The 11,759-nt window shown below is 48.1% G+C and overlaps 1 protein-coding gene across 1 annotated transcript; it reads right to left on the bottom strand.

The window, feature by feature from the left end:
* Positions 1-983: 983 nt before the first annotated feature.
* On the bottom strand, positions 984-8,092 carry Rnf222 (ring finger protein 222). Its single transcript, XM_040748932.1, has 3 exons — positions 7,990-8,092; positions 4,609-4,792; positions 984-3,967 (listed from the first exon to the last, which is right to left on the bottom strand). The coding sequence occupies exon 3, from the start codon at positions 3,932-3,934 to the stop codon at positions 3,299-3,301; it is 636 nt and encodes a 211-aa protein (XP_040604866.1). The 5' UTR covers positions 3,935-3,967; positions 4,609-4,792; positions 7,990-8,092; the 3' UTR covers positions 984-3,298.
* Positions 8,093-11,759: the final 3,667 nt, after the last annotated feature.

Here is an 11,759-nt window from a genome sequence, read left to right as displayed (position 1 = left end):
TTGGTAAAATGCCATGTGTCTGAAGCAGAGGAAGCAGCCCTGCAGAGCCACACTCTTACCATGCCTGGCACTCTTACACCATAGCACCAGAGCTTTGGCAGTTCTCAAACGCTCTTTTTAAAGTCATCTGCACTTTTAAATATTATTTATTTCATGTGTATAGGTGTTTTACCTGTACATATGTTTATTCAACATGTGCGTGCCCAGTGCCTGTGGAGACCAGAAGAGGGCATTGGGCGCCCTGGGACTGGAGTTCTAGATGACTGAGCTGCCTTGTGGGTGCTGGGTGTTGATCTGAGTCTTCTAGAAGAGGAGCCCGTGCAATTAAATGCTGTGCCACCCCTCCAGCTCCATTTAAAAATTCTGTTAATATAGTATATGAGTGTTTTGCCTGCGTGTATACAGTGTACACCACATTGTATGTCTAGGGCCTATGGAGGCCAGAAGAGGGCATCAAATCTTCTGGAACTGGAGTTACTGATCATTGTGAGTGACTGTGGGGGTGCTGGGGAGTGAACTCATGTATTCTGGAAGAGCAGTAAGAGCCATTTGCCCAGCCCTTCAATATTCTTGGCATGGTCTCCCCTGTAGGCAAGAGGAGTGTACACTAAAGACTCTCTTTAGTGTTGATTGTTTTTCAATTTTATTTATTTGTCTAATTCCTGCTAAGCTCTTTATCTACCACTGAGCAGTCCCCCAGCCCTCTATTCAGGTTTTTTTTTTTTTGTGGTTTTTCGAGACAGGGTTTCTCTGTGGCTTTGGAGGCTGTCCTGGAACTAGCTATTGTAGACCAGGCTGGCCTCAAACTCACAGAGATCTGCCTGCCTCTGCCTCCCAAGTGCTGGGATTAAAGGCGTGTGCCACCAACACCCGGCTCTATTCAGGTTTTTAATAAACATTTGCTTTACTTAAAAGTCCCAAACCATAAAAAGACAAAGTGAAGGCTTCCATTTCTCATTCCTTTCCACAATTAATCACTGCTATTAGTTGTTTTTCTTTTTTTCTATTTTCCCCAGGTAATGCACATATGAACAAGTAGGAATATATTTATTTATTCCCCTTTCCAAATAAATCATAGTGTTCAGGACCCAGTGTTCTGTGCCTGGCTCACCTCTTCAGGACCTCAGGCCCTGGACCTCAAGGCTAATAACAGGTATCTGTTGATTATCACTTTGGAGTTTTCTAAGCCTTTGTTACTACAAAGACAACTACAATCATATAACATTGTGTGTATGCCACCACCCATCTAGACAGCTGGACCAAGAAGATACATTTCTAGAGCATAAATTGCTGGGCCAAAGTGGAAACTTTGAGTGGTACATAAGACTTTACAAGTATAAAGTCCCACCCACAACTCACCTGCCGCTGCCACCCCCAGCCTCCCTGGTGGAGCAGCATTTAATAAGCCAACTGGCAATTGGAGGCCAGTGGTTTTGATTTACATTTTTTTTTCTACAAGTGAGTGTCAGTGTCTCTGGGGCCTTGGGATCTGTATATTCAGTCTAGAGAATCACTTTCAGAGTCTACATGCATTGCAAGGCTTCTGGACTCTGAGAAAATATATACTTTTATTTTAAAAATAACTTTAGATCTTTTTTTTTGAAAATGAAAGAAGCAGCGTCTACAAGTTGCAGCTGAACAATATGAAAACATCACAAGTCGTTCGGAAAAGACTCAGCAAACATGACAGAATCTAAGAGGCCTTGAATCAGTTTCCTAGATACTCATGACACTGATTCATGCAACCTGCCCGAGGTGCACACCCACTCACGAGTTTGCAAGTTTATGTTCCTTTTGTTTCTATAATAAATATTTCCCCCCTCCCACAGTCTACCTGTCCCCTCCACATCCACACAGCACCTGTGCTGTCTTAAAAAGAGTGTAAAGCAGTGGGCAAATAGAGCAGCCGCACTGCGTCGCCATGTAGGGTGAGCCTCTTCCCTAATGGTCCCCAGACGTCAACCATGCAGACAGCTGAGAACTAGCTAAGGGGCACAACATTGTTTCTTCCCACACAGACAGGAAACTTTTGTGGAGAAGTTGCAGATGGGCTTAGGTGTTGGCACACCCTGGATGCCAAACCCCTCCTATTTGTGACAGTAGCCAGAGGTCCTTGTTTTCAGTCTTAAGGGACTAGCTTCCTTGAGGACTTCCTCAAGAGAGACCCACTCCAAGGCTCCCCTTAGGGACTTCATCAGTGAGGTACCAGAGTACTCCCTTGTGTAGTGCCTGGCTCTCAGCGTTCATTGAGACAGCCGTGTCGGTGACAAGCACATCTGTTTTCTTCCCCACCCTTCCTCACCCAGCTCACCTCCCGAGAATCCACCTGAGAAACTGGCCCAGCTGGTGTGGCCTCTAATGAGTGGTTGGGTCACGAGGAGGTGGACTTGGCAGGGAGCAGGTGGGAGCCCCCAGGGGTTAATTTGCTCACATAGCTAGCTCTCGGCTGACTCAAGTCTCACCTGAAGGGCGTCCTCTCCATCCCCTGACTTTTATGTTAAAACTGGGTCTGCTCCTTGGGCATGGAGGGTTGCAGAAACTTTGCCTTTGTGGCCTCTTTCCCGTCGTTCCCTGCTGTGGTCTTGACTACCCAGAAGACAGCTTTTCTGTTTTGGCCTCACCCCCTCCTCATCCAGGCCTACAGCCTTTGAGATCATCTCAAAGAAGACTTTTTAAGATGGTGGGTTGGAGGCAAGAAGAGGTAGCAGCTGGATGCTTGAGGGTCGGATTTGGGGCTAAGATGCTGGAAACTGGAGTTGGGACCCTGTATCAACTTCTGTTTGCTCCTGAGGGCACAGTAAAACTTCTGTGGGAGGGAATTCTGGCCTGGAAGAGGCCTTCCTTCCTTTGGGCCAGTAGAACTTCCTTGTGCCTAGGAGGTCTACCTGGCTTCAGGTTGGTTCCTTGGCAGGTAAAGTCTGTGACCCTGTAGGAGGGCAGTGGCCTCCCACCTTCTAGCTTGCTTAGTTCCAGCCTAGAGAGGAGGTGTTTGTTGGGGATTCTCATGAGGTCACACCTGGGGATTCAGCTGCTCGGTTCAGCGCTAGCCTAAGAGGCTCTCTGCCCCAGCCTCTCCTCATGCCAAAGCCCTCTCTGACTAGGGATGGAGTGGGTGGAGACAAAGCCCTTAAATCTTCCAATCTAGCCCCACCCACTCTGAGCCTAGGACTTCCTTTTGCAGCTGGCTTGCACCAGGTCTGCACTGGGACCCTCCACCCTCTCCCAAGCCATGGCCTGTGCAGCGTGGAGCGCAGCTTCGATGCTGGGCCTTACTTCCCTGTCCTCTGTATGGTGCCGCTTATGCCTGCTTCCTCACCAGCAGCACCCAGGGTAGGATGGCAGCTACCACAGCCACCACAGCAATGAGGGTGATGAGCAGGAGGGCCCGAGACCGGCAGCAGAAGGAGCGGGTGGCGCTGGGAGCTGGGGATGCCTCAGAGATCTCTGCCAGGCTGCGTCGGGGCAGCACGCTGTCCTGATCTCCCAGGGGCATCCCATGGCGACTGATGATGAAGATCTGCGACTCTCGGGGTAGGGCGGGCAGCAGGTCCAAAGGGAGCTGAGTCCCCTGGCTTGGTGACTGTCTCCAGGCCTGCTGGGAGACAGCCAGGGGGTTTGTGTGGCCCCCACGATCTGGTGAGGGCACGGAGGGTAGGCCAACGGGCACAGCCAGGGTCTGTGAGCTCTTGTCCAGCATGGAGGGCCAGCGGGAGCTCTTCTTGCTGAGGAAGGTGACATAGCGGCAAATGGGGCAGACAATAGTCCTCTGCACCTGTCCATCCACCCGGGTAGAGAGCAGGTACTTGACCAAGCAGTCGTGACAGAACACATGGCCGCAGCTCAGGGTCCGGCTGGCGCCCTCTAGATCCCGGAACTTCTCGTAGCACACAGGGCACTCGCTGCCCGAGCTGTCCTTGCTCTCCCCTTCTGACATGGCCCCTCAGAGGTAGCAGGCCTCAGCTGGGGCCTAGGGTGAGAGGGAGGGTGAAGGGTTGTGAACATCTGGGAGTTTTTCTTCTTTCCCTCCCCCTTCCTGACTCCCACTCACATCCGGTCTCCACCTGTCCTTTCTCCTGTTGCTTTCTCTTCTTTCTCCTACTCTTTCTTTTCTGGTTCTCCTCAGAGGCCTACCTGCATCAAACTAAGACGTAGAGCCTAGGATCCATAGAGGAGTTGTACAGGTTCTCCTGGGGCTGGCATGAGGAAACAGCTAAGAGATCCCAACAGTGCTAGGCTTGGGTAGGAAGTATGTGGAGTGGGATGCCCGATGCCTCGCCACAGCTATGACAAACACTGTTGACATCACCACCTCACCCCTTCCTGATTCGATGCCTGACCTGGCTCCCAGGGCAAACAGGGGCTAAAGAGATTCATGGCCAGATGCGTAGGCAGGGTCAGTCGGTGATTAGTTTGGGTCTATATTAAACACTATATATACTATTCTTCAAACTTCCCCCTGATACTGTTCTTCAAACTTCTCCCTCATCAGGGCTTGCCTGGTCTGTGACAGAGCTAGGATCCCATGTCTCACATCACCATTTCCAAGACTCTGTTCTTGGTGGCAGCCATAACCATAAAGCAATTAAAAAAGTGAAGCTCAGGACTTACACTTGCAAATGCCTGCTGGGCCTTGAGGGCTCACACACCAGCCATGGCCAGTCACTCCAGATTCTCCTCCGTGGTTACCAGAGGCGGCCAGAAGGTTCCGAGTAGCCTCAGGAAAAGCCGATTTTCTTTCTTGGAGGACGTGTCTGATATTTCAGAAGTGGGCAAAAATCACTGAGACCCGAGTCTGGTGAAAAATGAGTGGTCAAAGTCATAATATTGTTTGAAACCAAAGCTACAGAGTCACTTGGAAGTTTACAGTGGTTTTCAAACGTATCTGAGAGGAAATGGGGGACCCAGCTACTCTCCCAGCAGGACTGTGGATGGCCTTGAAGGGGAACACCTGCTTGGATGTGTGGTGAATCCAAGTCATTGCCTATACTTGTCTCTGGTATCACAGCTGTGTAGCCTAAACTTACCCAAATACCTGTAATTGATATATACTACCATCAGTGACAAACACCAAGGACCCAAGATTCCACCAAGGCCTGTATGACTGCCCTGAAATCTGACACACAACCTGGTAGGAGCAAGATTAGCTACCAGGAGGAGGGATCTATGGAGATCACAATCTTTTGGAACCACTCAAATTCCCCTCTCTCTGTTTAAAGATCCTTTGTTGAGTTGAAAATGTAGTAATTTTTAAGAACTTTAAAAAAGTGTGGTGATGGGATCGGGAGCCATAGAAACAGTCCCATCTTTGTGGAGGTTTCTTTGGTCTCTGAGGTGGCTGATGTGGCCTCCAGGCTGGGAGATGGGGGTCAAGCACTAGATGGTAGAGGTGGGTTGAATGTCTTATCCATTGTATTATTGTCTATTACATTTACTGCTACCTGCTAACCTTGGTCAAGCTGTTTAGCCCCTCTGAGCCCTGCAGAATGAGATTGAGAGCTGGGCATGGTGATTCATGCCCTTTACATGGTAAGTTCCAGGAAACTCAGGGCTATATAGTGAGACCCTGTCTCAACAAAACACACAGAAACGATGAGGTTGGCAGTGGTACCACCTTCCTCCCACAACTGGTGGTGGCATTAGTGATCGAAGGGTATGTCACATGCTAAGAGCTCACATCCTCTCTGTTCTCCTGGAGGGGCCTGGGATCCCTGTCTGGGCATCTAGCCTACAGAGGCATACCCTTGACAAAGGACAGCTCTTCTCAAAGCAGAATAGCCAGACAAGATGACAGTAGGTTAGGTAAATGGTGGGCATCAGAGGAATTAGGATAGCAATAGCAAATTCTCAGGTTTGTTTCCTTATAGATGGGTAAAGTCTTAAAGGAATGCATTGCTATCAGGATGATTTTTTTTTAAAAAACCGACAACAAAACTGCCCTTCTCCATTGTATAGCTCCCCAAGAGATACAGTGGCAACTCCTTGCATCTGGTCATTCATCCATCTGTCCACCCATCACCAGATTTCAACAGCTATTTGCCAAATAATGAGATTGTACACGGGGAATAAAGGGTGGTCACAAAATCCTTCATGACGCCTAACAGACATTTATGAGTTTTTTTTTCATTCTTTTCTTGTTTCTTGGAGACAGGGTCTCATGTAGCTCAAGTTGGCATGGAGCTAGACTCTACAGCTAGGACTGACTTGAACTTAGGCCTGCTGTCTGTACTCACCACATGCTGTGATTATGGGCGGGTGCCGCCATGCTTGGGTATAAGCTGTTTGTTTTCTTTAAATAGATTTTTTTTTAAAGGAGGATTGATGATCAGTAACGTAAGTTGTTTGGATAACTGAGAAATGGAGGTCAAGATAGATAAGAGAACGAGCGTGAATGAAAGAACATAGGAGAAAGACTGGGCTTCAGTAAAGTTTAGTCAAAACTTCCAGCTTTAAAGCCCGGCATTGGCGCACGCCTTTCATCCCAGCACTTGGGAGGCAGAGGCAGGCGGATCTCTGTGAGTTTGAGGCCAGTCTGGACTACAGAGGGAGTTCCAGGACAGCCTCCAAAACAATACAGCCAAACCCTGTCTCGAAAAAAAAAAAAACACCAAAAAAACAAAAAACTTCCAGCTTTATAAATTAGGATATTCAGCATTAGAGATGGGGAGGTGTGTGTGTGTGTGTGACTCAAGGTCATCTGGCAGTGATGGAAAGAGAGAAGAAAACTTCATGGATGATGCAGAGAATGTTATTAGGCCCTGTTGATAGACTGTTTGAGTAGATGTTAGCCCAGTCAGGAAATCATGCTAGGGCTAACCGGGGAGGAGTAGCTTTTGCTGCTTCTCTGAGCTCTAGGAAAAGCCAAAAAGCAGTCCAGCGAGTGTCAGAGACATCCTGGGTTACTCACCAGAACCTCTCAGTTTCATGTGCCTCGGGAGAGCCACACCATTCATGCTTGGGCAATGCATGTCTCCCATCTTCTTAACTTCATTTCTCAGTGTTTTCCTGGCCCCTCCCTCCTTAGTTCCTCCTTTCTCTCTATCCTGTGCCATGCTGCCATGCTGAGTGCTCTAGGGGCCTGCTCTGTCTTGAGAGCTGGGCTGTGGGAAAGCACAGCAGACAGAATCTTAGGACCGTGCTGTAGTTGGAGCACAGGCTAGGTAAGTGCCACTGCAAAGTGTCCTGTACCAAAGACATCCGCCTCCGTGCCTCGAGGAACCTGGGGGGAAGAGGAGGACTGAGAAGTCTTCCTGGCTAAAGTGAGACCAGTGTGAGCTAGTAATAAATAATTATAACAGCGGCAGTTTATTGACCACTAATTACATGTTTGGCATTTCCAATCCCTTCCTCACCAAATCCTGACAACAAGTTTGGGAGGTAGGTATTATCTCCATTTTACAGAGAGGGGACCTAAGGCTTAGGGCTCAAGTCACGAAGCTAGGATAGGGAAGAACCAACACTGGAGCTCAGGGCAGCTTAGCCTGACAGCCCATAGGATGTATCTTTGTTTCTGCTGGGGTTCAGATAGGCCTCCATGGAAGACCTTTCAGATTTTAGTAGATGATGCAGGCCCAGCAGAAAAGTAACTACCCCTGTTTCTCAAGTGCCCCTAAACAAGGCTGTCCCTGTGGCCATTTATGAAGTGAGGAGAAGACAGTGGTTGGCTGAAGGAAGCCAAGCTCATGAAACTCCTGTTCCCATGAGTTTTTACAGGATCATCATGTTTCCAGGATGGAGATGAGGAACAGGTGTCACCCACCTGAGGCCATCACACCCCACAAGACAGAGTGCTACTTCTAGACACCTGAGGTTCCCTCCCAGAGCCCTAGTGCAAGTCAGGCAGTTTCAGCCAAGACTGCCTCCCCACCCAGAAGCAACACACACGTTTGCCCTCTTTGTCCTTTCTCCCAAACATCATTCCAGCCTCAGTTTACAGCACTGCCGCTCTCCTTCCTCCGCCTCAGCCCCCCACACACCTTGGCTGGTACCTACCTGAGAGTAGTGTCCTTCTTTCTACCCAAGGCCTCCAGAGCAGACGGAGCCACCCAGAGGCACCGGGCTGACAGCTGCTGTCACTGTGCCGGCTGTGGAGGCATTTCCTAATGACTGAGCAGGTCGGGAGGACAGAGCCGGGAAGTGAATGCTGCCCAACCCGTTTGAGGCCAGGAGGCTCTTGGTGCTGCCCAGGGGTTGGGCAGCTGTTGGTGTCAGGTGATCCCAGTGAGGGTGCTAACTGAGGAGCCCTGGCCTGAGTCAGAGGGTCTCACGATGGAAGCAGTGCCCCAGGGTCCCTGGCCAGGGGTTTCCTCATCCAACCGTGGAAAAATTACATGTAGGGATCTCCACCTCTGACCTTATGCAGAGTAAAGAATAGGTCAGAGCCTAGATAGGCTGTGACACCCAAAATCCTCCACCAAGTTTGGTGTGATGTTCCCATGTGCTTAGAGTGCCAATAGACCAATCACCACCAGCATAAACAGGTATCAGTTGGTTTGGGGGAATGACTGTGAATGTCCTAAAGTAAATTTGGACAACTGTGTATTTCAAAATAGCTAGAGGGTTTTTAAATGTACTCAACACAGAGAAATGGTTTATCAATGATATCTGAATTTATGGATGTGCCAGTCACGATGATCTGATCATTAAAAATTGTATTCATGTACTGAAATGCCACACCCCACACTCTACCCCTTACATGTGTACAATTTTGTATCATTTGAGGATTAAAAAAACTATTAATATACTGCCGGGCGTTGGTGGTGCACACCTTTAATCCCAGCGCGCTCGGGAGGCAGAGGCAGGAGGAGGTCCTGCCTTAACGCCCCCCCCCCCGAAAAAAAGTCGAGGCGGAAAAAAAAAATCAAAAAGCATTGATGTACACATCCACAGAAGTCATTGTCTGGTGGAGGTCAGAGGACACACAACGTGGGTTCTCTCCTCCCACCATGTGGGGCCAGAGGATACACTTAGGTCATCCGCTGAGCCATCTATCTCACTGGTTCTCTCTCTCTTTTAAAAATTATTATTGTGTGTGTGTGTGTGTGTGTGTGTGTGTTGTGGGGGGAGGCAGGGGCATATGTGCCATGGCTTGCATGAGGTTGACAGTTGGAGGGGGGTTTGGGACACATGTGCCATGGCTTGCATGTGGTCCTCAGAGAACTTTATGGAATTCCTTTCATTTTTACCTGGGCGTGGGGATGGAACTCAGATGTGGGCTCGTGTGGCAAACATCTTTACTCACCAACCCATCTTGCCAGCCAGTAATGCGTGCTTCTTTTGTGATCACAGACAACCAAGAATAAGGAAGAATCAAAGGTGAGGGAACTGGGAAATATTTTGGGGACATTCCCTCTCAGTTCTCTCAGGAGGTCCCCCAAAGCAATTTATTTATTTTTTTCCTGGAAGAAAAATAAGGCTACTAGATACAAAGCATAGCCAAGCATGTGTATGGCCCATAGGATGACCATTCTGCCCATTAACCACAGTCCTGTCTTCAGGGACACCAAGGTCCCCAAGATCCCAGAGGAGGACATTCCAGAGCACCTAGTCACTTCAGCCAGGGACACATGTCTGCGAGAAAATCTGTCATGGCAGTCTCTCATGTTCTTTCTCTGGGAGCCCCAGTAGTCCCAGATTTAGTAAATAAAATCACAATATGCCTAGATAAATCTGGCTTTCAGATAGACACCAAATGCTTTTTGTCATACATCTGTCTGCCTGAGTCACACCTATATTAGAAAATAAATATCTGAAACCCAAATGTAGTTGGGTCTGGTGGCACAACTTATTTGAGACGCTAAAACAGGTTGATCGTAGGTTCCAGAGCATCCTAAGCAATCTAGTGAGAACTGTAAAAGGAAAAAGGACAAAACATCTGGGGATAGAGTTAGGTAGGAGAGGGTTTATTTAGCACTCCTGAGGGTCTCTGTTCAAAGCCTTGCAGATTTTTCAGATCCTTCAGCAGCGTGGCTTATAACTATCTAGGGATTTCTGGGGTTTCCTAAAAAATACCAGTCCCCACTGTGTCTCCCAGTGAAGGGACTGAGCCAGACTAGGTGTTGCTTGGACTCAGAATCTGATTTTTAGAGTGATAAGAAATTCCTAAGTTTCTTTTATATCTTTTCCCCTGGCCTGCCATGAAGCTTGACTTGGAAGATGACCCTTAATAGATACTTATCACACTATGTCATGGTGCACTACATGTGTCCATACCTAGTAGTGACTAAAGGGAACATGCCTGTCCCTTTGGGAAACAGACTTAATCTGTCTGTACCTTGGTGGCTTCCTACTCTATAAAAATTGTTTTGGCGGGAATGATGCACGTAATGTGTCTGAAACAGCACGGGGTTGTAGTAGGGTCCTGTCAGTGTTGATGGCATCATCACCATCACCATCACACAGCAAATAGGGAAGCGAGGAGGACATGTGTACCTCCTAATTCCAGTGGCCTGGATGATCTGGTTTTGGAGCAGTGGATAAGATGCCTGTTCAAGCTAACATTATACTTAGATATCCTGGTTTTCTTTCTCTGCAGCTTGAATTGCGGGTGAGGAATCTCCAGTTCTGGAGGATGGAAGCTGGCATTTCTTCTCTGGACAGGCCAGGCTGGAGAGTTGCATTCCTTTCTGCAGCCACAATGGATGCGCTGTTGCAGGGTTTCTGAGGCTTTCCGGAGAAGAGGTTGGCCAGGAGTGGGTGGGACTGGATGGAGACTTTTTTGGCTCCTATGAGATAAGGACTTCCTTAGAAGCAGGGTGTGGTGATGCTGTTGCCCAGAGCTCAGGAGGCTGCTGCAGGAGGATCACTAGATTTGGGCTATATGAAAACCTGACACCATCACCCTTCTCCTTTTTTTTTTTTTTTTTTTTTTTTTTGGTTTTTCGAGACAGAATTTCTCTTGCTCTGTATTGGTCTGGAGGTTATCCTGGAACTTGCTCTGTAGATCAGTCTGGCCTCAGACTCACAAAGATCCTCCTGCATTTGCCTCACCAGTGCTGGGACTAAAGGTGTACGCCACCACCATCCAGCTAGCCATCACCCTTCTTTGAGAGACACTTTTGTGAAGGTGGAGGGCTTCCAGATAAGCTGACTGGCTACTGGTTAACTACAGATACAATGTCTGCATGGAAGGAACATCTGGACAGAAGTTCCCAAATGCCAAAATCCCCTGGAAAGCTGATTAAGAAAACAACACTCAGGCCATTGTGAAGGACTCAGCAGAAGTTAGGAGAGGCCCAGGAAGCTATAGTCAATATTTATTTTTAAATGTTAGAAGGATTGATGGGTGGATTTGTGATAATGACAACAGTGTGTACTAGTGGTTGAGTCCATGCCATCGCTACCAGGATTCTCGGTGTCTGAATCTTTCAATTTTGCTGCACCAAGGTTTTCAAAATAAATGTTAACAAAAGAATATATTCAGAAGATTCAGCTAGGGTCCCTTCCCAGTCTGCCATGTGACCATTGCAATGCATTCCTCCACACACCACACATTGATAGGTTTGCATACAAACCTCAGAAAATAAATGGTGGTGAGTTGGGGGTCCTTTGTCCTCTTTGAGGGAATGTAAAATGATGTGGTATCTGTGGAAATCAATATGGCGGTTCCTCAAAACTTGAACATAGAATTACCATATGATCTAGAAATTTCAGTCCTGGAGATACAGTCAAAAGTCTTATGGTGTCGGAGATGTAGCTGAGTTGGTTAGGAGAGCTTGCTTAGTGTGCAAGCTCTGGGTTCAGACCTCAGTGCTGCACAACAC

Source organism: Mesocricetus auratus, unplaced genomic scaffold, assembly GCF_017639785.1.
Source record: "Mesocricetus auratus isolate SY011 unplaced genomic scaffold, BCM_Maur_2.0 Super-Scaffold_100007, whole genome shotgun sequence".
Taxonomy (NCBI): domain Eukaryota; kingdom Metazoa; phylum Chordata; class Mammalia; order Rodentia; family Cricetidae; genus Mesocricetus; species Mesocricetus auratus.
This window is presented reverse-complemented; position numbering and strand designations above follow the sequence as displayed.

Coding starts and splice junctions, on each gene's coding strand:
- Rnf222 (XM_040748932.1), bottom strand. CDS start 3,934: ATGTCAGAAGGGGAGAGCAAGGACAGCTCGGGCAGCGAGTGCCCTGTG.